Source organism: Pongo abelii, chromosome 7 (assembly GCF_028885655.2).
Source record: "Pongo abelii isolate AG06213 chromosome 7, NHGRI_mPonAbe1-v2.0_pri, whole genome shotgun sequence".
In the NCBI taxonomy this organism is placed as follows: Eukaryota; Metazoa; Chordata; class Mammalia; order Primates; family Hominidae; genus Pongo; species Pongo abelii.
The window spans coordinates 75,586,490-75,611,825 of NC_071992.2; the positions used below are offsets into that span (position 1 = coordinate 75,586,490).

At 38.5% G+C, this 25,336-nt stretch overlaps 1 protein-coding gene across 1 annotated transcript in view; it reads left to right on the plus strand.

Moving 5' to 3' along the window:
- Positions 1-21,907, plus strand: part of RAB2A (RAB2A, member RAS oncogene family) — a 104,163-nt gene extending 82,256 nt beyond the window's left edge. Inside the window, 2 exon segments of the mRNA NM_001133109.1 lie at positions 17,378-17,446; positions 19,496-21,907. Coding sequence (NP_001126581.1) covers positions 17,378-17,446; positions 19,496-19,591 — 165 coding nt within the window. The 3' untranslated portion in view covers positions 19,592-21,907.
- The last annotated feature ends 3,429 nt before the right edge of the window (positions 21,908-25,336 follow it).

Sequence of the window (25,336 nt, forward strand, 5' to 3'; positions counted from 1 at the left end):
CTCCCACCTCAGCCTCCTGAGTAGCTGGGACTACAGGCATGCGCCACCACGCCTGGCTAATTTTTTGTACTTCTAGTAGAAACGAGGTTTCACTGTGTTGCCCAGGCTAGTCTCAAACTCCTAAGCTCAAATGATCCACCTGCTGTGGCCTCCCAAAGTGCTGGGATTACAGGCATGAGCCGCCATGCCCAGCATATTATGCATAGACTTTCTTAATTGCATTTCTCAGAAGTAGCTAAAGATGAAATTGTACTAATGTGAAAGTCCTGGTTAGAAGATAAACCGCATTCATTCACAATGTCTGTATGACAGATTTTTAAGTAAAAGGCATTTTTTGGACAATACACTTTTATTCATTAGCTTATTTTTCTACATCATGTATATCAAAGCATTTTGGTAGGCTCACAATGAAGTTGATAGAGCTGGTGTTAAGCCTTGTTTTATTTTGTTTTTTTGAGATGGGGTCTCGCTCTGTCACCCAGGCTGGGGTACAGTGGTTTGAACTGTAGCCTCAACCTCTTGGGCTCAAGTGATCCTCCTGCTTCAGCCTCCCAAGTAGCTGGAATGACAGGTGTGTGCCACCATGCCCAGCTAATTTTTTTGTTTTTTGTAGAGGCAAAGTCTTGCCATGTTGCCCAGGCTGGTCTCAGACTCCTGGGTTCAAGATATCCTCCCACCTTAGCCTCCCAAAGTGCTGGGATTGCAGGCTCAAGCCACTGTGCCGGGGCAGGCTGCTCTTTCAAATTAACTTAATCGGTACTATCACTTTAAAAAGTAAACCTTTATAGGCATCATCTAGTTTTAGAAGTTATCACCATGTAGACATTTTAAGTCTTATATCCCATTTGTTGAGCAAATGCCAGAAATATTTTTACCTATAAATATTTCAATATAAGTAATTTTTAAAAATATAACACAATACCATTATCATATATAACTTAACAGTAATTCCTTAATATCTAATATAAAGTCTCAATGTCATCCCTTTTATTTCATTCAACAAGTAATATTGGAAAACAAGTATTTAGTTTCTTCATTTGGGATCAAGGAAGACTAACGAAAGGATTTCTTCCTCCTTAGAGAAGTAGGAAGGAGGAGAACTAAACCAGCACTTATTTGGTATCTGCCTTTTGATAGGCATTCACCATCAGTTCCTATGGCAGGAAAGCCAAGACCAAACTATGCTGCTGACAAATTACAATATACTGTCTCAGAGATTTAAGAAAGAATTATCCTGCAGAATTAGATCCAAGGAGGTAAATGTTAGGCATGCATGGCCCATTGATTCTTGATCAGGTTGACCCTTGGACTTAGAAAAAAACAGAAATTATATTAATTATGGGGAAGTTTGTTCTAAGTGCTATGCCTTATGTTTCTGCTTTTCAAGGGCTCAGCTTTTCCTAACTGTGCCATCCTTTTGTTCCTTAGGAGAATAAGCAGAGCTCTATGGGAGAGGTGGTTTAGCACAGTGGGTAGAAACTGACCATGGGCTCAGACAGGATCTATCCTCAGCTTGCTCTCTGGAGGACTCTCTTCTGTGAGAGCTGATCATGTGATGGGTTAAGAATAAGGCAGGTATTCTAATGACACATCCCACTTGTCTAGTGACAGTGGTGGTTGGTGTTAGGACATTTCAGAGAAGGTCATCATCCTCTTTTTTATAATCTGTTGAGAATTACTCACATCCCAGCTGATCCTTGGCACCCATGTGTAGAGAAATTTTAATGCACAGGGAACCCTCTTAAAAGATTTTTTAGACTGTTATTATTTGTTGAGGTTACATAAAAATGGCACATTGATGATGTTTAGAATTGGACCTGTTTCCTTTTGATGTTGTGCTGTAGTCTATTTGTACATTTTAACCAAGGCCCAGTTACTGTAATACAAGTGGACACCATGAAGTTTAACTGTTACAGTTCCCTGTAAGGGATTGGATAATTTACAGCATAAGATAACAACAGCTTTGTTCCAGCACTAGCTGTGTTGTTGCTGGAAATAAGTTTACTATTAATCTATAGATTTCCTATTAATCAGCTTTATGATTTCATCCAAGAAGGATCTGTTGAGGGGGAAAAGAGGCAACGTGGTAAATGAATGCAAAGGATAGCTCCTCATAACACAGAATTATCATGTGCAAAATGTCAGCAGTATTGAGATTGAGAAACACTGAATTAGAATAATGAAACACAGTTCAACTCGAGGAAATGAAGCACCCACTCAGCATAATATATGAATCCCCTTTATTCACTTAGTAATAGGAGGGATGGTGCTGTGATATTAATATTAAAAATGAGTGCAAATGTCATGGCTTATGCCTGTAATCCTGGTATTTTGGGAGGCTGAAGCAGGAAGATTACTTGACGCCAGGAGTTCAAGACCAGCCTAGTTGGCCGGGCGCGGTGGCTCACGCCTGTAATCCCAGCACTTTGGGAGGCCGAGGCGGGCGGATCACAAGGTCAGGAGATCGAGACCATCCTGGCTAATGCGGTGAAACCCCGTCTCTACTAAAAATGCAAAAAATTAGCCGGGCGAAGTGGCGGGCGCCTGTAGTCCCAGCTACTCGGGAGGCTGAGGCAGGAGAATGGTGTGAACCCGGGAGGTGGAGCTTGCAGTGAGCCAAGATTGCGCCACTGCACTCCAGCCTGGGCGACAGAGCGAGACTCCGTCTCAAAAAAAAAAAAAAAAGACCAGCCTAGCCAACATAGCAAGACCCTGTCTCTATTTAAAAAGACAGAAAGAGAGGGAGAGGGAGGAGAAGAAACAAAAAAAAAGAAAAGAAGAAAGAAAATAGATGATTGATTGATAGACAGATAGGGTTTGGATCTGTGTCCCTGCCCAAATCTCATATCGAATTCTAATCCCCATTATTGGAGGTGGGGCCTTGTGAGAGGTGATTAGATCACGGGAGCAGTTTCTTATGAATGGTTTAACACCATACCGCTTGGTGCAGTTCTTGTGATAGTTCTCATGAGATCTGATTGTTTAAAAGCATGCAGTACCTCCCACCTCTTTCTCTTTCTCCTGCTCTGGTCATGTGAAGTGCCTCGCTCCCCCTTTGCCTTATGCCATGATTGTAAGTTTCCTGAGGCCTCCCCAGTAGCTGAGCAGATACCAGTATCATGCTTCCTGTACAGCCTGCAGAACCATGATACAATTAAACCTCTTTTCTTTATAAATTACCCGGTCTCAGGTGTTTCTTTATAGCAGTGTGAGAAAGGACTAATACAGAAAATTGGTACTGAGGAGTGGGGCTTTGTTATAAAGATACCTCAAAATGTGGAAACAACTTTGGAACTGGGTGATGGACAGAGGTTGGAAGAGTGTGGAGGGCTCAGAAGATGAGGAAAAATTTGGAACTTCTTAAAGACTGCTTGAACTGTGACCAAAATGCTGATAATGATGTGGACAATGAAATCCAGGCTGAGGAGGTTTCAGATGGAGATGAGAAAATTATTGGGGACTGGAGCAAAGGTCACTTTTGTTATGCTTTAGCAAAGAACCTGGCTGCATTGTGCCCCTGCCCTAGGGACCTGTGGAACTTGGAACTTGAATGGGATGATTTAAGATATCTGGCAGAAAAATTTTCTAAGCGACAAAGCATTCAAGATGTGGCCTGGCTGCCTCTAATAGCCTATCTCACATGTGTGAGCAGAGAAGTGACCTAAAACTGGAACTTAGACTTAAATGGGAAGCAGAGCGTAAAGGTGATAAATTTGTGGCCTGGCCATGTGGTAGAAAAGAAAAGCCCATTTCAGGGGAGGAATTCAAAGAGGCTGCAGAAATTTGCATAAGTAAAAAGGAACCAAATGCTAATAGCCATGACAATGGGGAGAAGGCCTGGAAGGCATTTCAGAGACTTGACAGGAGCCCCCCCCTCACAGGCGCAGAGGCCTAGGAAGGAAGAATGGTTTTGTAGGTCAGGGCCAGGGTCAGGACCCCACCACCCTGCACAGCCTCAGGACACTACTGCCTGCATCCCAGCCACTTCAGTTCCAGCTGTAGCTCAAAGGGGCCCAGGTAGAGCTCGGGCCACTGTTTCAGAGGGTGCTAGCCACAAGCCTTGGTAGCTTCCATGTGGTGGTAAGCCTGTGGGTGCACAGAATCCAAGAGTTGAGGCTTGGAAACCTCTGCCTAGATCTCAGAGAATGTATGGAAAACTTTGGATGTTCAGGCAGAAGCCTACTACAGGGATGGAGCCCTCACAGAGCACCTCCTCTAGGGCAGTGCAGAGGGAAAATGTAGGCTTGGTGCTCCACATAGAGTCCCCACTGGGGCACCACCTAGTGGAGCTGTGAGAAGATGACCACATCCTCCAGACCCCAGAATGGTAGATACACCAACAGTTTGCACCCATCACTTGGAAAAGCCACAGGCACTCAGTGCCAGCCAGTGAGAGCACCGGTGGGGTCTGAACCCTGCAAAGCCACAGTGGTGGAGCTGCCCAAGGCCTTGGGAGCACACCCATCACACCACTGTGCCCTGGACGTGGGACATGGAATCAAAAGATTATTTTGGAGCTTTAAGATTTGATGACTGCCCTGCTGGGTTTTGAACTTGTATGGCACCTATAGCCCCTTTCTTTTGGCCAATTTTTCGTTTTTGGAATGGGAGTATTTACCCAATGCCTGTGCCCCCGTTGTATCTTGAAAGTAGCTAACTGCTTATTTTACAGGCTCATAGGCAAAAGGGACTAATACATATATATATAGAATGCTTCATTTCAAGCTGGTGGTGGTGGCTCACGCCTATAATCCCGGCACTTTGGGAGGCCAAGGCGGGCAGATCACCTGAGGTCAGGAGTTCGAGACCAGCTTGACCAATATGGTGAAAGCTCATCTCTACTAAAAATACAAAAATTAGCTGGGCATAGTGGCTTGCGCCTGTAGTCCCAGCTACTCAGGAGGCTGACACAGGAGAATTACTTGAATCAGGGAGGCGGAAGTTGCAGTGAGCTCAAATTGCACCACTGCACTCCAGCCTGGATGACAGAGTGAGACTCCATCTTAGAAAACAAACAAACAAAAATGCTTCATTTCAGTGACGCCCTGAGCTGGGAGGGAGTAAAGATTCATAGGCGAAAGGGACTAATACATGTATATAAAATGCTTCATTTCAGTGATACCCTGAGCAAGGAGGGAGTAAAGACTAGGAAGTACTGTTAGGAAGTACTGTTTTTATTTTTGGAGCTGTCTCTGACCTGTGAATCCTACAGTGAATACTCTTAAATATTTTAGTATCTGTCCGGATGATATTGGTACCCAGATCCTTTAACTATACCTCTGATATTCCAACTGTTTTGTTCTTACCTGAATTTATGCTGCCTATCTTGAACTAGGATCTTAAATTTAAAATGGCAGCCAAGACAACACTTTGAAGTTTATTTCCAAAGAGCATAAAAATAAAATGCCCTAGTCTTCCTAAACTAGGTATTACTTAGTGGGAAGAATTTCTCAAGACAGGATCATAGAGAGAGAGAGTACTATCATATACTACATTAATAACACTAATATATAACCACATAGATATTTATTGTATACACAAGTAATACTTGGAAAATCTGGATTAAATAAAAGTCGGCAAATTTTTCTAACAGTTGCCCAAGCTATACCTGGGCTCTTTTGAGCTGCAGCTAGAGCTGGAGTGGCTGGGGTACTCAAGCAGTGTCCTGAGGCAACACAGGGTGGTGGGGCCCTGGCCTGACCTACAAAACTATTCTTCCCTCTTAGGGCCTCCAGGCCTGTGATGGGTTGGGCTCCTGTAAAGTCTCTGAAATGCCTAAAATTGGAATTGGCGGGGGATGCATAACATCTCTTAACATACCATGGACTGATGTCTGTGTTATTTTGCTTACTCTCTTATTTCATGGTCACATATATGTTGTGGGTGCATGGAGACTACTTTTTTTTTTTTAAGCTAAACTAAGACTGCCTCATAAGATTTTTCTTTTTTTCAGGTCAGTTGTCTTTTTTTTTTTTTTTAAGATTTTTTTGGGCCGGGCACAGTGGCTCATACCTGTAATCCCAGCACTTTGGGAGGCCAAGGCGGGTGGCTCACAAGGTCAGGAGATCAAGACCATCCTGGATAACATGGTGAAACCCTGTCTCTACTAAAAATACAAAAAATTAGCCGGGCATGGCAGCGGGCACCTGTAGTGCCAATTACTCAGGAGGCTGAGGCAGGAGAATGGCATGAACCCAGGAGGCGGAGCTTGCGTCAGCCGAGATTGCGCCACTGCACTCCAGCCTAGGCGACAGAGCAAGACTCCGTCTAAAAAAAAAAATTTTTTTTGTAGAGACGTTGTCTCTCTATGTTGCCGAGGCTTGTCTCAGACTCTTCGGCTCAAGCAGTTCTCCCACCTCGACCTCCCGAAGTGCTGGGATTATTATGGCATGAGCCACCATGCCCAGCCTACCTAAGTCAGTTGTCTTTTTGACTAGAGCTTCCCAGATATTAATGTACACCTAAGAATTCTGTTAAAATGCAGATTCTGATTCAGTAGATCTGTGGTATGGCCTGAGAGCTTGCATTTGTAACCAGCCCTAAACTAGTGTAGATACTGCTGATCCAGGGGTCACACTCTGAGGAGGCAGAGAGGCTGTAGAGAAGTCCAGTCTGTTCTGTCACAGGACAATCAGGCAGAGTGCTGTCTCCTCCCATTTCCTCAGAGATGTTGCTTCAAACCATCTCATTATATTCACCCTTTCCTTCTCTATTGATTCTTGGCTCCCAGCATGTAATTAAGTTTCAACCATCTTATAAAATCCTTTCACTCCATTTCTCCTGGATGTTTTTCCTTCTGGCTTCTATTAAGAGCTGTCTCCATTTCCTTGTTCTTTTTCTCACCTCTCTTCATAGTCTGACTTCTTCCACCATGGCCAAGGTCATCCTGGTCTTCCTAAAAGCCACAACTAACAAATACTTTTCTGGGTTTTTTGTTTGTTTGTTTGTTTACTTTTAGAAAAAGTTTATTATAAAAAAGTAATTGCATGAAAGAAAGCTTGCAAAATAGAGAATAAGTAAAAGAATAATAAAAACATATCATACATAATATGTAAAGGCTAGAAGAAAATACATCAAAATGTTAACGGCAGTGATGACTGTATAGGCGCTCAAAAAGCAAGAATTATACCTTTTTTTTTTTCTGCTTTTCTGTTCTTAGCTTAAACAGTCCTTTGGGAATATTTGATACTTTTGACTACTCTTCAGTAAACTTCTTTCTTAGCTCCATGACACCATTTTCTTTCTTTCTCTCTCTCTATCTCTCTCTCTCTCTGTCTCCCCACCCACCCCCCCGGTCCTGCTCCCTCTCCCTCTCCTTCTTCCTCTCCTTCTCTCCTTCTCCTCCTCTCTCTCCCTTCCTCCTTCTCCCTTTACCCCCACCCCACCTCACTGGCCTTCCCCAGATTTTTTTTACCAGTTCTTTTTTCCACTTTGAGATATCACCTAAGTCTGTTACTTCAGGTACCTTTTTAGGCTGTATGTTCAGCTCCACCCTGACAGCTGCTGCCTAGAGAGTTGTGCTGAGTGATCTTCACACCCTTCCAATTTAACACATCCAACTGAACTGATAGCCCTTCTCTATTCTAGTCTGCAAATCTTCTATGTTCTATAGTGTTCTTTCTCTTACCCCTTGACATTGATTTATTCAGTTAATACGTATCACTTTTCACCTGTTATTGTTTCTACCTATTAAATATCTCTCCAAATTGTCTTCTGTCATAATTGTATCCTAATTGGACTTCCTGTCTTCATTTTTCAGTCATTTACACTGTGACCTCTGGGATCTTTCTAAAAATGAAGGTTGAATGTCTCTCTCCAGTTTTATTAACCATGCAGCGGTTCCCCACAGTTTCAGCATCAAACTTCTTAGCTTGGCATACAGGACGCTTTGATTGCCAACCCCTCACACCATATGCTCTCCATAGTAAACTAAGAGTCGATCAGCTTTCCAGTGTTCTCTCCCCTTCCCCACAAAAAAGTATTCTCTGCACTTGAAATGCCCTTCCTTCCGACTTGATCCTCCAAGGATATGGTCAAGTCTGATCCCTCCTCTGGAATGTGTTCCATGCCACCAGCATGTCTTCCTTCTGCCACCAGCTACCACACACGACATCTGAATTGATAGACTTTTTCTTCTATTTATTCCTGTGTCATCCTGGGCATGAATTCACCTTAGTATGATATCATTGCACTTGTTTGTCATGTCAGCCCACCATAAGGATTGAGTTCTTTAGAGACACAGACTCTTTTCATTTCTGCAGCCCCCACATGGTAGATAACAAAAGTTTGGATAAGTAAGTAGGTATTTGCTTCAACCATGTTCTTCTTCTTTCAGTCTTTCATTCTGGTTATGCTTTGGTCCCACTTGTTACATGTAGGTAGAATTCTGTCCTAAACCTTATCTTTGCCCAAGCATTTTAAAACATGAGATTTCAGAAAATCCAGATGAGGCTGGGCATGGTAGCTCACACCCATACTCCCAGCACTTAGGGAGGCCAAGGTGGGCAGATCACTTGAGGCAAGGAGTTTGAGACCAGCCTGGCCCGCATGGCAAAACCCCACCTCTACAAAAAAATAAAAAATTATCCCGGCATGGTGGGACACACCTGCTGTACTCCCAGCTATGAGGTAGGAGGATCACTTGAGCCCAGGAGGGCAAGGCTTCAGTGAGCTGAGATCATACCACTGCACTCCAGCTGGGGCAACAAAGGGAGACCCTGTGTCTCAAAAAAAAAAAAAAAAAAAAAATCCAGACAAGCAAATTGGCCTCTCATCAGGTGCTTCTTCCTTCAGTAGCTGCCTGGAATCTTTGTGGTTTGAAAAGGCCTTTTTAGATGGAGAGATGTTCATGTCATAATGGCAGGCTAGGTAAACCCCCACCCTTCCCAGAAGCCTTATGCTTATGCTGCTGAAGTATTTATGCTACTGAAGAACTAGATACCACCAAGACAATAGCTGAAAATACAACCAGCTAACCCTAAGACAGAAATCAGTAACCCACCAAGCCACCTAAACTGACAGGATAGATGAATTTCTATGTCCAGAGAGAACACATGACTTACTAAGACATTAGTAACTAGGAAGACTACCAGTTTCAAGGCCCGTTGCTAATACTTGCATTCTGTCTCAGTACTTGAAAGTCTGTAGACCTCATTCGCATTGAGGGACCATCTTGTCTTGGGCTTTGTTGCAACTGGTGGAATGAGTATTTTTATATAGCTGTAATGAGGTTGTAAACTGAAGGCTTTGTTTCCCCCTTAAACCTATTCTGAGTGTTAAGCCCATGAATGCATACCACAGGACTTCACTGGAAATCTGACCTGGCCTTCCTCAGCAGTTTTCCAGTATCCCTTGAGGATAGCTTAGTTTAATAAATATTTACCACTCTCCTCCACATTTTGGTAGACTTGGCTGACTAGCATCAGCTTCTTCACCTCTAATTTGGCCATCATCCCCGGAACTTCATAGATGATCCAAACTCTGACTTTGAAAGTTGCATCCATTTTCTGTACTTCTAAACCAGGGTGGCTAAACATTACCTAAGAAAATTATGCTAATAAATGGATGTCATACACTTACACACTCACATTTATCTGTAGCTTATATTCCCATGTAGGTGCACAATTAAATAGATCACCATCTACCAAGAGTTTCCCACGTGTACGATGTATTAGAATTCCACGTCTAAAAGAAATTTTTCATTCCTTCCTTGAAAACTGATTTTCTTCCTTTTTAATTTATCTCAATTCATGTTATACCCTTTTATCTCATCACTTAAACCAAAAGCGGAGTCATCCATAAACATATCACCATTTTACTCTGTCAGTTAAAGTCCTGTTAATTTCTTCACAACAGATATTAGGTTTGAGCTTTGCCATTCATTCTTGTTGCCACCATCAGACCTTTCTTTCCTGGGTTATTGCTCTGGACTCCTCAGTCTCCCTGTGGCCAGTGTCGCCCCCTTGTGATTCATTCTCCAAACTCTCCTCTGATTTTGTCCCTCCCCTGCTTCCTACCTTTTCAGGGTTCCTCTGCCTATAGGACCACATCTCTAACTTTATCTCACGTTCCTGGCTGTCCCCAGTTTCCAACAGAATTGAACTTAAAATCTGCTCCTCTGTCCAGAATGCCCTTCTTCCCCTCAGTTTTCCTAATACATGAGTGGGAGCTTACCTGTCTTTCAGGCCTTCACTTGCAGGCCTTTTCTGTTTCAGAAGTGGTCATGCCACCTTACTCATCTAAGCAACTGAAGGTTTTTCTTCTGTATTCCCATATTGGATGCATATCGATCCTATATACCACATCCTTGAGATTTAAGGTATTCATATTTATCTGAGTGTCCTCAGTGCCTGGTACAAATCAAGCACTCAGGAAATGCTTATTAAATGGAAGAACTAAATTACTAAGGAATTAAACATTTTTGTGTTACCTCTGACAGAAAGTAGGAACAGGAAGTTTTTTTTTAGTTGAAAACATTTTAATATTTACTTCTGAATATAAATAAGCATTCTAAGAATAACTTGGAGTGAAATTTGTCTTTATGAGCTAAGTTTAAATCCACTTGAATTACCAAATGTTAATCATTGATTTAGTATACTCAGTACTGAAGAGTAAAATGCTGCAATATTTATGATTTTTAAAACTATTAAGTTTACATAGAAAACCAATTATTAATCAGCATTGCACAGCTTTTGCTATGTTATGCTGCAGCAACAAACCCTAAAATAAACAACTATTTTTTTTTTAAAGTTCTGGGATACATGTGCTGAACATATAGGTTTGTTACATAGTTATACATGTGCCATGGTGGTTTGCTGCACCTATCAACCCGTCTTCTAGGTTTTAAGCCCCACATGCATTAGGTATTTGTCCTAATGCTCTCCCTCCCCTTTTCCCCAACCTCCTGACAGGCCCCAGTGTGTGATGTTCCCCTCCCTGTGTCCCTGTGTTCTTATTGTTCAACTCCCACTGATGAGTGAGAACATGCGGTGTTTGATTTTCTAGGAACAGGAAATTCTTAAATGCCATATTCCCCAAACCTTCCTAATCAAATAGTTCTAGTTTCTTCCCCTCTTTATTTTCCTGCTGAAATTAAGATGTGTTTAGACTCCCTACTTTCCTTTAATTAGCATTGATACTGGTGATATTAATTTTTGTAAAGGGTAGGAAAGAGACAAAAGATGTAAATAATACAAATTTTATACACTTCCAAAAATAATCCTAGAAATCCAATATAATTTCTAGCTAAAAGGGTTTTAAAGGATGTAGGAAGTATGTGCTTTTTGTGTTCAATTTTAACTGCAACATAAAACAAATGAAAATTCCTTTGACTTGTATTAAAAATAGCTGATCCTAATAAAGGAAAGATATATGTAGTGAGAAGACTATTAGATTCTAATCCTGCTTCTGCTATAATTATGCGTAGTCTTGGGCAAGTCGTTTCTCCTTTTGCAGCTCAGTCATATCTACAAAATGAGAAAATTATGGATTGTAGATTTAGCAATGGCCATTTTCCTTCTAGTGAAACACAGAGAAACTGTATGAGAGAAATAACACCACAACAGCTCTACTTTGGAACTGGTGATGCTATAGAAAGAGGCGGGGAAGAGGCAGAGATTCTCCCTCCACAGGGCTGTCCCTACTCCCATCTCATTCCAAAAGGTGGCCCCTGCAGAATTGCCTTGAAATACAATTTAAAAGCCACTATTGGATGATGTATGAGTTTTTCTTCACTGACCCTAAATCAGATAGAATCACAGAATTTGAAGAAGTCACAGAATTTGAAGAAGTTTCTTAAACTCCCTAATATCAAATTCTAGTCTGCTGTGCTTTTCACAGGACTCTCCTATCTTTGCCCAATATCTAAGTCTTATTAAATATATTTTATTTTGGGGGGCTCATTGTGCACATTATATGTTGCCAATTCACTTTTTTAAGGTTTAGCTCTATTTAATCAAGATATTTGAATTGACTATAGAGCATTGATCACCATTTCTCTCCTTAACTCTGTAGTGTCTACAGAGCAGATACACATTTAGCACCAGTACTGCCTTCTCCTGTTGTTCCCCATGTGTCTTTGCATCCAAACGTTCATGCCAACAGCTGACACACCTATTGAGTGCTTACTACATGTCAAGCACAGTTTTCAGTGCTTTACATTAACCTTCCTAGCAATCCTATGAAGTAGGCTACATTTATCTTTCCTTTATTAGGATCACTTATCTTTAATACAAGTCAAAGGAATTTTCATTTGTTTTGTATGTTGCAGTTATAATTGAACATAAAAAAAGCACATACTTCCCACATTATCATCCTCATTTTACAGAGAGGCTAAGCACTGGTTCCAGAGCAACACAGCTGGTAAGAAGTGGTACTGGGGTTTGATCCTGGAGAGCCTGGTTCTAGAGCCCTCAGTAATTCTGCTCATTTTAAAGGTCTAACTTCATCCCACAAATATAGATTTTCTTGAAAGCAAAAGAAAGTTAATATTAATTTTCTTATTTGTTTACATAGTTAGAATTTCTTTTAAGAAATAGTGAAAACGTTTATAAATCAGTAAAGTGACTGTCCCATAGTAAGTACTTAGTATATATTGATTATTATTAACTTAGGCAAATGGATACCTGTAATGTTCATTCATAGCATTGACTTTTAGCAGTTGAGAAGAAAATTAAGCCACATTTTAGCTACCTTATATTTCTCAGTTCTAAGAGAAAACTAAAAGTCACTTGCTTACAAGATACCCTGCTCTGTAGCATCTGTTCAAGATATTTAAACTGTCCAAAATACTGGTCTTACCTAATTTTTATCATGCCACCAGGTGGCAGCATGTTATGTAAGGAAGTAATTTGAATATTCTATTGAAGATCATTTATTTTCAATATTCTGCCTTAAAAACTGCCCAACCATAATAAAAATAAAATAGTATCTCATGTTTCCCTTTGCCTCCATTCTCTCCAGTCTATTTTAAAGACCGTGTTGGCACAGTATCCGTGAGACCTGCCTTAATCCTGCCCTGCATTCTTCTATCAGTTAGTGCAGAAAGTTTTTTTCTTCCATCTTTATGGAGATTTGAGCCATTGGGCTTAGATTCTGCCAACTAAATGGTGTTATTCCTACCTAAATAGTTCCCATTGTTCAGCAACAATAGTCCTCCTCATCTTTGTGTCTTCCATGGTACCTACAGAAGTTCTGAATATGTGGCAACAATTTTTTTCTTAATAGAGACAGGGGTCTTACTACATTGCCCAGCCTGGTCTCAAACTCCCAACCTCAAGCAATCTTCCTGCCTACGCCTTCCAGAGTGCTGGGATTACAGGTGCAAGCCTGGCCAGTGACAGTAGTTTAATAGGTGCCCTTGGGTAAATGTCAGTGATACGTAAGATCCACATTAGCGTATGTATTTACTGAATGTTTATTTGAATTACAACATATTTATAGTCTTTTGTGGTTACGTTTGTTTCAACTGTGCAGTCGAAGTCCCTGAAATTTTGCCTTAAGTTTAGGTATTATCAGTATCATTCAGATTAACTGCTGCCAAACACTAAAAGATTAGTGTTTGAGGTGGAAAGCAAGAGAATGAATGGCTAAGGAAGGTAAAGGACTGAATGTGGCAGATAAAGTCTGGGGAAAAGGAAGGGCTAGTGGTAAAATGAGAGAGGCAGGCTTCTGATACTGCAACAGAGCACCGGCCACATGGGGAAGCAGAAGGACCACCAAATTCAGTTGGCTGCAGAGAAATCTGTTTATACTTCATAATCGTGGATCTGCCTAGACATTGCATGTTTCATGGTGCAAACAATGAAATCATTGAAACAAATGAAATCATTTGACATCAATTTGTCAACAAATATTTTTTCCTATTCTAAAACCTATTAGTTTTGGCTACTGCTTGTCCCTTAATGAAGTCTTAAAAGAGCTTGCCCCCAAAGAGATGTACATAAGCAAAAAGAAACCAGCAATTTCATGTAAGCCCACCTTACCCTGTAGGTATTTCCTTGCTAAGGGTAATTGAGTTTAACAAAGGCGGTTTGAGTACCTATGCTGTTTTAGGTATTGTGCTAGAGATTCAAAACTACAATATGTTTAATATCTATAGATAAGGTATTTTTAAGGGAATAGCTTAACCATTCAAATTAAACTAATTCTGTGAAGAACATTAGTACTGCCTTGAGATATTTACCAAGCAATACTTAAAATGTATTTTTGTACATTATATATATATGGAATGCAGTGGTCTAAAGATGGATTAGAAACATCTATACCTTAAAAAGTGTATATATGGGATTGATATTTAATGAATAGTGTGAAATGATCAATTTTTAAAAATCCCAGCCAATGTGTTATATACATACATATTTCTCATCTTTTTGGAAATGTTTTGCATCTTAAGTGGAGGAGATTTTATCTGTGACACCCAAGGCTCTTACCTTAGAACTTTTATTTGACCTCTCATAAGCCTTACTAGTATTTGGTTAATGTTCATTATATTTAGGAATTCAGCAATTTCAAAGTCCATAGCCACATATTTTATCGTTTGTGTGTGTGTGCAAAGCCTAGTGTTATTGCAAATAGCCATATACTTTTAAAACAAGTATATTAATGTCTACATTTGTCATGCTGGGTTTCAAACACAAAGGACTCATTAAAATTAGTCATTAATCACTTAGTAATATATATTAAATATTAATGTTTGTCATGAAGTATGTAAAACAACCCGTTTGTATAGTATCCTGTATAATATGCTCAGGGGGTAGAAAATATTTGATTTTATTGTCTGTAATATGTAATCAGAAATTGAACGACCAAGTAATGTAGCATTATCCAAAGATTATTTGTTATATTTCAGTTGTAATGGATTTAATTGCATGCCTTTCAGATAAAAAATACTGTATGTACATCCTTAGTTCATCTGGTACTACTATGCTTAAAAGTGCTTAATAAAGTATTCAGTACTATTTAGGTAATGAAATTAGTAGTGACTTACGAAATTTTATATAGCATCACTTTCTTAAGCCCGTTTTTAAAGTGATTTATTACCAGACGGGCAAAAAGGCAATTTTTATGTAAATTGACACATTTAATAATAAATTTTGTCATATAAAAGTGCTTGTTTGTATGAAGTTATAACTCACTTATGGGGCCTTGTAGTTCTATGTAACGTTCTAGTGAAATGTGCACATGTGGATGCTCTTGGAAGCACTTCCAGCCCTGTGAATTTATGTATCTGTTGACTTCAATATTAGGTAGCTTGATTTCTAAAGCCATCACAGTAATTGACATGTTATTGGAAATAAAGTTAAGTTTTTCCTTATTTATACGGATAACCTCAATTTTGAAGAATGTGAATCAATTCATACTTGGCTGAAAGCCAGTTCCCTCTTCAGGTTAGCTCCAGCACATACATGAAAAGCGCACTCACGTCCTAAGTGCCTTGTGAATCTGCAGTGATTAATTCTTCTCATTATTTTGCTGCAAATTCTCATGACCCTCTGTGATGATTCGATCAGCCACTTAGAGTTTATGCATATTCATATCTCTGTGCTCCTGCCGCAGACGTTCAAATCTCCTTCACTGACTGGTGTGTGCTTGGTGCAGTAATTGAGCTGCAGTAGATTGATTACTCTGGGGAGCTGTAAGGCCTTTAAAGGTGAAAACATATCAGTCCTGTTAATTAGAAAACAAAAGCTCTGATGGCAAGTTCAGCAGTCAAATGTTTCCAGTGTAGAAAAGATGAAAGGTATGATTTGTTCCTCTCCATGAATCCTGTTTACTTTTTAAACTTTGAATTAGGTCTGTATCAGTGGTAATAGAGTATAGCTTTCTTTTATGAATTTTTATAGAATGCTAATTGAAGAGGACTTTATTGATTGGTACTGTTATCTGTGATCTGTCAAATCTGATAGTTTAGAACCTATTCTGAGTTTGTATATGCCTTCTATAGCATTCGTAATATTTATATAGAATTTCTAAATATTTTACATAGAGAATGCTTGTGTATAAATTTTGGTATTTACAGGCTTCATTTGGTCTACAGTATTCCAACACTAGTTTTTTATTTTGACAATTTAATGGCAAAGAAGTTGAGCTGTCTTTTATCTCTTTATCATAAGCATCTTTGATTTTGCTCTCTTAAACTATATACTAAATAATACATTATCATGGCAAAAAAGGCCCTGAGTGGAACGGTATTCTCCAGAAGTAAGCTAGTTTTTACATGGAGGATTATGCAGTTTACATAATTGAAATGTGTTTTTCTCTATGTGCTGTTCTCATATTCCAATATTCTTTTTTCCTCTCATGGTCATGATGTTTTCTTTTGAGATATAATTCACATACTATAAAATTGATGCTTTTAAACTATATAATTCATTAGCTGAGTGTGGCAGCACACACCTGTAGTCCCAGCTACTCAGGAGGGTGAAGTGGGAGGATCACTTGAACTGGGAGGTAGAGGTTGCAGTGAGCCGAGATCACACCACTGCACTCCATCCTAGGCAACAGGGTGAGACCCTGTCTCAAAAATAAATAAATAAATAAATAAATAAATAAAACAATTCAGTGGTTTTTAGTCTATTCACAAAGTTATGCAACCATCACCACTATCTAATTCCAGAACATTTTAGTTACCCCAAAAAGAAACCTCGTACTCATTAGCATTCTCTCCCCTTTTCCCCTTCCATCTAGCTTCTGGCAAGCAGTAATCTACTTTCTGTCTCCATGGATTTGCCTATTTTAGACATTTCATACAAATGGAGTTGTAGTATCGTGGCCTTTTGTGTCTGCCTTCTTTCATTTAGCACAGTGTTTTCAAGGTTCATCCACATTGTAGCATGAATCAGTGCTTCATTCCTTTTTATGGCCAAATAATATTCTACTGATTGAATATCTCAAACTTTGTTTTTTATTAACTGAACATTTCTGTTGTTTGCACTTGTTGGCTGTTGTGAATAATGCTGTTTGTAATGCTAATTAGCATGTGCATACATCCTTTGTTCTTAATCTTAGGGGAAAGGCTTTCAGCCTTCATCTTCGAATATGATGTTAGGTGTAGTTTTTCTTAGATGCCATTCTTTAGATCAGGTTGAGGAGTTCCCTACTATTTCTAGTTGAGTGTTTTTATCATGAAATGTTGGATTTTGTCAAATGCTTTTTCTGTGTCTATTGATGATCATGTGGGCTTGTTTATTAATATAATGTATTACATCGATTGTTCTTTATTAATATGTTATATTAATATGATCTTTGTTCTTTATTAATATGTATTACATTGATTGACTTTCATATGTTGAATGTTAATGATATTCTATAGAGCATATATAATGTTATTTTACTGCTTTGGTTTTATATAATATGAACCAATTTCTCTATATTTCAGGCATTTATTAATACAGCAAAAGAAATTTATGAAAAAATTCAAGAAGGAGTCTTTGACATTAATAATGAGGTATATACATATAAATATTGTTGGTCAATATTAATTTAGAATTCACTTTTAATTACTATTTGGATTCATTATTTTATAATTTTTTTAATTCCTAAAATCAATCATGATAATCAGTTAACACCATTAGTTTACAGTCATCCAACTGAAAAATTGGTATATGTGGTATAGTAGTTAAATATTTATCTTCTAGTAGAGCAACACTTTGTCTATGGAAATGGATTAAAGTAAGTGGCCCTATCCATTCATTGCAAGCAATGCAAAATAATATAAATCCCCCAAAGAGAAAAGAAAATCCACTTTTATCCACATGACCATATGGTGTCATCTGCTTTGGGAATAATGTCCTGGTATATAAATGCATGTACTGTGTACTAATGCAAGATACTCTCTCTTATCTGGTAGGAAAGAGGGAAATACCAAATTTGGAAATTACTCCTAATATAGCATAGCATGTTTTCAGGAGACTAAATTCATATATATATATATATATATATATATATATATATATATATATATATAAAATTGGCATTTGGCATAGGGTTTTTTGTAATGTTATTTTGATTTGTTTTGGTCAACATGATTAGGATAAAATGTAAAGCTTTGAAGCATCTAATTCAGAGTGTTCACCAAAGATCATCGTTTGACCCACATCCCCACTCTGCATTTATCTGTATTTATTTCAAAATGTTTATGTGGATATAGCATACTTATTCTTACATAAATACTTTTGCCATTCTGTATTAAGATTTCTGGCTTCTGAAAGAAAAGCCCTGGTTTCTCCCCAGTTGCTGTTAGAAAAGCATTGTGTTAGGAAGCCATTATGTATGTCTCTCTCATCCTATACATAAATGAGGCTCTCTATTACTTTAGTAGTCTCTGCTAAAACAAACAGCAGTTTGCATAAGGTTTCCAAAAAGTACATGATTTTTTCATTGTTTAATTTGGAGTAACGTAGTTTCTAAATCCTATCTTCTAGGCTTATATGACAGTACTTCTTGAGTTAGTTTAAAGGTGACACCATTCAGAGACTAATGCCATATAAATTGAACAGTAATTGGGCCTCTATCTAAAAGGGCACATTCATTGTTTCTGTCTGGTTTCATATAGTAGCTGACTGCTTTACTGTGCCTTATGCAGCTTTGATTGTAATGTGCTGTCAGGAGCCAACAGGCCGTGCTATTTATTTGGCCTAATGCCAAGTCTGACTCCTTGACTCCTCAAGAAGTTGCTACCAGCCCAGAGGGGGCAAAACCAATGAGCCATAGGGCATGCTTTTTATTAAAGAGGAGTCAAAAGAGCGAAAAGAAACCACATCAGCTGCTGTCAATACTGAGCTAGTGCCAGAAACCCCAAGGCTACTACTGTTGCAGAACAACTGCCAAGCACTATAAATCTGAGATTTACTGTGACGTAAAGTTTCCTTAAGAGCTTAATTTCTGAAGCTACTGTATTACTTTTCTCAAAGTGTTGTATTTTTAGGTAAAATCCACTTGAGGGAGTGAGGGTTAAGACATAAGTGTGAGTTTGATGAATGAAAGAACCACTCTGTGTGTGGGTTCTTGGCAAGCTGCCATGTCTTTGGGGATCATAGAAATTATTGATGACACAGAACACTCATATGCCCTTAGCCTGTACAGCTGATTCAACATGGAACAGAAACACTGTCTAGAGAAAAGATTTTACGTTGTATTAAAGCAGCATGGGCTTTGGGTATTTTTATGCTTTAAAGATTACTTGCAATAATTATTTTAAACGATTTCTGCATTATGAGAATGTCCTGAAAAGCAGCATTATCCAATAACTGTTTACCCCTTACCTGGTATGATAAAGAATTATTTTCAGAAACATTTCCACAGTGTTTTTAAAAGGAAGGAACATCCCTTAAGAGATATTGTTTTAATTGTTGCTAAAATCTACTTACTGTGTTTTTCTCAGTTGTTTGATAAAATTGTATCATAAAGAATTAAATGAGTTTTTTAAGAATCTAGTTAAACTATATTGTCTGGTTGTGTCTGGTCATATTTATTGTTCTGTTCTCTTTTATTTTAGGCAAATGGCATTAAAATTGGCCCTCAGCATGCTGCTACTAATGCAACACATGCAGGCAATCAGGGAGGACAGCAGGCTGGGGGTGGCTGCTGTTGAGTCTGTTTTTACTGTCTAGCTGCCCAACGGGGCCTACTCACTTATTCTTTCACCCCCTCTCCTCCTGCTCAGCTGAGACATGAAACTATTTGAAATGGCTTTATGTCACAGAAGACTTTAATCCTTCAAATTCTTGTATAACTTTGAATAAATGGTTAATGTTCACTTAAAAGACAGATTTTGGAGATTGTATTCATATCTATTTGCATTTGATTTCTAGGTCAATTGATGTGATTATTTTTGTTAAATGTTGTCTTGTGCCCTTAACTACAAACTGAATTGTATTAAAACACTACAAAGTCATCTTGAGTATTTTAAATCGGTTTGTGTAGTTAGGTTTCCCAACATCTGTGGTTACCTAATGTTTAATATTATAGAACTGTCCTCAGAAACTTTGTCAATTTTCAAGGCTATAAGGAAACAGAAGGACTCTTTTAATTCTGTATTTATCATTTACTTTCTGTATATATAGTTTAATAACCTGCTTGGGTGTAATTTGCCAAGCTTGAATTCTTTAATGCATTTGCATAAATTCTATACTGTTTAGAGCTTAAAGCTACAGAAGCATTGTTAGGAATTGCTTGGACACTGAATTTTAAACTTTTTGACATTGTTAACAAGCATGTTCATCTTTTCTTGTCACTAGTCCAAGAAAAATATGCTTAATGTATATTACTAAAGGCTTTGTATATGTTAACCTGTTTTAATGCCAAAAGTTTGCTTTGTCCACAATTTCCTTAAGACCTCTTCAGAAAAGGATTTGTTTGCCTTAATGAATACTGTTGGGAAAAAACACAGTATAATGAGTGAAAAGGGCAGAAGCAAGAAATTCCTACATCTTAGCGACTCCAAGAAGAATGAGTATCCACATTTAGATGGCACATTATGAGGACTTTAATCTTTCCTTAAACACAATAATGTTTTCTTTTTTCTTTTATTCACATGATTTCTAAGTATATTTTTCATGCAGGACAGTTTTTCAACCTTGATGTACAGTGACTGTGTAAAATTTTTCTTTCAGTGGCAACCTCTATAATCTTTAAAATATGGTAAGCATCTTGTCTGTTTTGAAGGGGATATGACAATAAATCTATCAGATGGAAAATCCTGTTACAAAGTAGAAAAGCTTTAGTAATTTACTCAGTGTGGTGGTTTTATCCTTTTTTTCTTTTTCTCCCTTGGTCTATAATGAAATTGTTATAGCAGTGCAAAATAAAATCCTATGTATAAAAGTGTTCTTTTTTATTATGACCACCTCTTTTTTAATGTATTTTTATCCACTTACAGCTTTTACATGTGTTTAAGCATGTTTTTTAAAAGGGTCAGAATGTTTAACACTCAACCCTTTTTAAAAATGTTGCTAAAATGCCACAAATCTCACTATACTGAAATTATGTTTGTTGATGGTATAAGCAAGTGTTTTCTCCTGAACTAGCACAAAAGCACTTATGCCTGAAAGAAAGCATAAAAAAGTTCTAACTCTGAAACTAACTACTTTCATTTCGCTCACGGCCTTCAACTTTCTACAGGTCTTCCCTGAAGTTTCAGCAATACTCTGTCAAAGGTTTGACAGTACTCTTGTGGGAAATCACCAAATGCTATCATAGTTTTGTTTTAACTATCTCCTTGAGGGCAGAGGGAAAGGTGAGAGAAAATCTTATTTTCATGGGTATTTGTAGTACAGCCTTTTTTTCTTTCAAGTGGCCGTATCAAATTCACTGGTCTTACTAATCACTCTCTTTACCAATGAGTAGGAAAAGTTAAGGCAACTAGGACAGGTACTGCTCTATACCAAGAAGAGAATGATTCTTTGGGAATTGTTATTTTTAAGCTTCTGTTAACTTTTCCAGAAGTTTAGTGTGTTTCTTTTCCATACTTTCTCCCCTAATTCTTTTATTTGAAGAAGAGAACTTAATGGCAAAAAAACAACAAACCAGGACATGCATTTTAATACCCTAAGGAAAAATGGAACCCTCAAATATAACTCCTCCCACAACCACCCTAATGTGCCTCAGTCTGGGGCAGCAGGTGGACTTCTCATTAGTTCTTTTCCACATTCTCTACAAATCGCATCTACCGTTAAGGAATATGTTTGAATCCTTTCTGTTAATTGAGAAAGCAATGTTATTGTCTATGATTTCCAGTCTTTGCTCATTTTATTATCCCTGTCAAATAATGTAATATTGGTACCTGCAGTTGAATTTGTAATATTGTAATTGAATTTTTAGTTGATCTTTGATCAGTTTTTATAGCATCTATGGACATAGAAAATCAGTCACTGAAAAAAATAAACACAGCTTTCAATGTCTCACTCAACATGTAACATTTCAAAATTGTGATCTTCATAAAGACATTGTTACCATTCGTCTTCCAAATTTAAGACAACTGAATGAAAACCAATTTTTTGAAAGAATGTGGCATATAATTAGATATACAACTGACAGGATATACAACTGCATACAATTTGTTTTTAATGATACTTTAAAATAGCCTGTTAACAGGAAAATAGTCCCTATTTATCTGCTAATGGTCAACAAGAGTTGGGATATAAATCGTACCAAAATGTTTCCAATCACTCAGAAAAACTGATTCATGTCTGGCTTTGCAACACCTTAAACATTTATTCTGTCATAGGTAGTAAAGCCCCATCTCAGTTTATTTAGTCCTGAGGTTGGCAGCATGGAGTTTGACTATATGAGCTAAAAGATACACAAAGAGATAAAGCTGTTTCATAGTAAACAGGAATTGACTATACAAATAGGTAAACCAGCATATCTACCTGTGTTTCTCAGAGTTTAGATGTGTTTTATGTTTACATTAAAATAAAGCCTAACACCACAGTAGATCATCTCATACTGTGTTTGGATGTACTAGGTATTACTATTTTTTGGTTGAAGTCATGACAGAAAACTTCATTTTATTTATTTTGTTTATTTTATTTTGGGAGACAGGGTCTCAGTCTAATCCCCCAGACTGGAGTGCAGTGGTGCCGTCTTAGCTCACTGTGGCCTCCACCTCCCCAGGTTCAAGTGATTCTCATGCCCCAGCCTCCCAAGTAGCTGGGATTACAGGCCCCTGCCACCATGCTCGGCTTTTTGTATTTTTAGTAGAGACGGAGTTTTGCCATGTTGGCCAGGCTGGTCTCAGACTCCTGACCTTAAGTCATCTGCCCGCCTCAGCCTCCCAAAGTGCTGGGATTACAGGCGTGAACCACCATGCCCGGCCAAAAACTAAGTGCCAGTCTATATATTAGTATTAATTAGTTTTACAAAATTGTGAGGCCAATTCTTAAACATTGAAGGACAAGGCACCAAACTCCTGATAGAAAAATGGAGGAAAATGAGCAATTTACAAAAAAACATATAAAATGTCCCTAAAATGCATTTTTCATTCAAATATGAGTGATGGATACATTAATTTGCTTCACTCTAGCAACCTTCTATTTATGTGTATCCCGTAACATGTTGTATACTTTTAAACACAATAAAATTTATTTTTAAAAATTCAAACAAATGCAAATTAAAGCTAAGATGCCATTTCTCACCTATGAGACTAGAAGAAATGTAAAATACAATGCCACATTGTATTGGTGAGGCACCTTTGTGTGTTGTTGGTAGAAGTGCAAACTGGAACTACCTTTCTGGAGGGGAACTTGGCAATACCTAATAAAATTACATGTACACTTGCTGTTGGCCCAGAAATCCCACTTGTAGGAATCCGCCCAAATGATAATTCTCCAATAAAGCAAAAGCTCCATATGCACAAGGCTACTTTCTGCAGCATTGGTTGTAATTAGAAATTATTGAAAATGACATATGTCATTTCCACCTATAGTGATTCAGTAAACTATAGTGATTCACTAAACTATGTCCATCCACACAGTGGAGTCCCACACAGCTATAAAGAAGGATGAGGAAGAAGATCTCTAGAATACACCAGAAACTAGTTACGAACACTGGGTGGGTACAGGGTGGAAAGTAAGAAGACTGGGAATAGGATAGTTGGGACAAGAGGAGAATGTTGCTTCTTTCAGTATACATTTTTTGTGTAGCTCTGACTCAACTATGGTTATGTTTGACATAACCCAAACATAATTAAAGTCAACCATGAAGTGTGGGAACTCAGTGAAATACAAACTATTAATGAACTTATTATTACAAATGAGTAACACCACACTGAAGGGGACAGGGGAGAAAACCAACATATATAACTTTGGAAAATAGTATCACTGTATACTGTAAGACTGAAGACAAAATGAACAATCACAAAGGCTGTAGCTAGTAAAGGGGATGGGTTAGCTAAGCAATGCAAAGCTACCTTTCACATACACTAAGACTGAGCAAATAAGTAAATACATTGTGGATAATGAGAGCAAAAGTTCCTCATCAAAAATGCATTGCAAATAAGTTGAGAAAGGCTAGAGTGAACCTTGTGGTAGGTTGGAATTGAGGAGATTATGAACTCATGGATTTTGTATGTACAGATGCACTGTGAGTAAACATGTTTTTCACCTTTGCTGAGAGGGCCCAGTAGCAATGAGCATGCCTACTGCCCATTACTGGTTTCTAAATAGCATTCTCTAATAAAGGGAACTAGGGTTCATTAGAAAAATGATTGATTTCCTGGGTTGGGGCAGGGAAATTAGAAAATGAGCCTAGAATATCCTGTGATACCAGAGGAAAGTAAGGAATTGTTTGTAAAATGATGGGGCAGAGGGGAGTCAGGCCAAAGGACACTAACAAACACACTAGTAATGGATCGTAAACCGGGGAGTGAGATAAATATCCATGAGTTTATATTAATATGAATGATTAAGTAGATGGGAAAGATGCAGCTCTTCCTTACATTAGCGACCATTTAGTAAAGATAAAAGGGATGATGTAAACAGAAAGTCTACAACACAGTCATTGTTAAAGGCAGGAATTAATACTAAAATTCATGGGCAAAAGCCTGAGAAAGGCTATGCGTAAAGTCTGCGTATCTCCTCACAAGATATTGCAAAAGAAGAAATACAACAGTGAAGAGACCTGGCAGACACCATGGCTTATCAAGTGATCAGGAAGATGTGAGGATGCCACGTACTTCCCAATAGGATGCACTGAAAAAAACACTATTCCATGGGCATTGGGAAAAATGGGTCACCTCAACCCAGTCAGGAGGAAACCTCTAACCCAAATTTAGCAACATTCTACAAAGTAGCCAACACTCTTCACAACTGGACATCATGAAAGTTAAAGAAAGAATGAGGAACTGTCAGAGACTAGAGGAGATAGGGAGCCATGGCAACTAAATGCAGTGTGGGATGCTGGACTCAGGAAAGGGCATTAGTGGGAAAACCGGTGAAATAGGAGTAGGGTCTGCCGATTAGTTAGCAGCATTTTGATCAGTGTTAATTTCCTGGTTCTGATCATTGTTCCTATGGTTATGTATGAGGCTAATATTGGCCAGGTGCAGTGGGTCACACCTGTAATCCCAGCACTTTGGGAGGCCGAAGCTGGCAGATCACGAGGTCAAGAGATTGAGACCATCCTAGCCAACATGGTTGAAACCCTGTCTCTACTAAAAATACAAAAATTAGCTGGGTGTGGTGGCATGCACCTGTAGTCCCAGCTATTTGGGAGGCTGAGGCAGGAGAATTGCTTGAACCCAGGAGGCGGAAGTTGCAATAAGCCAAGATCGTGCCACTACTGCACTTCAGCCTGGCGACAGAGTGAGACTCCATCTAAAAAAAAAAAGCTAATATTA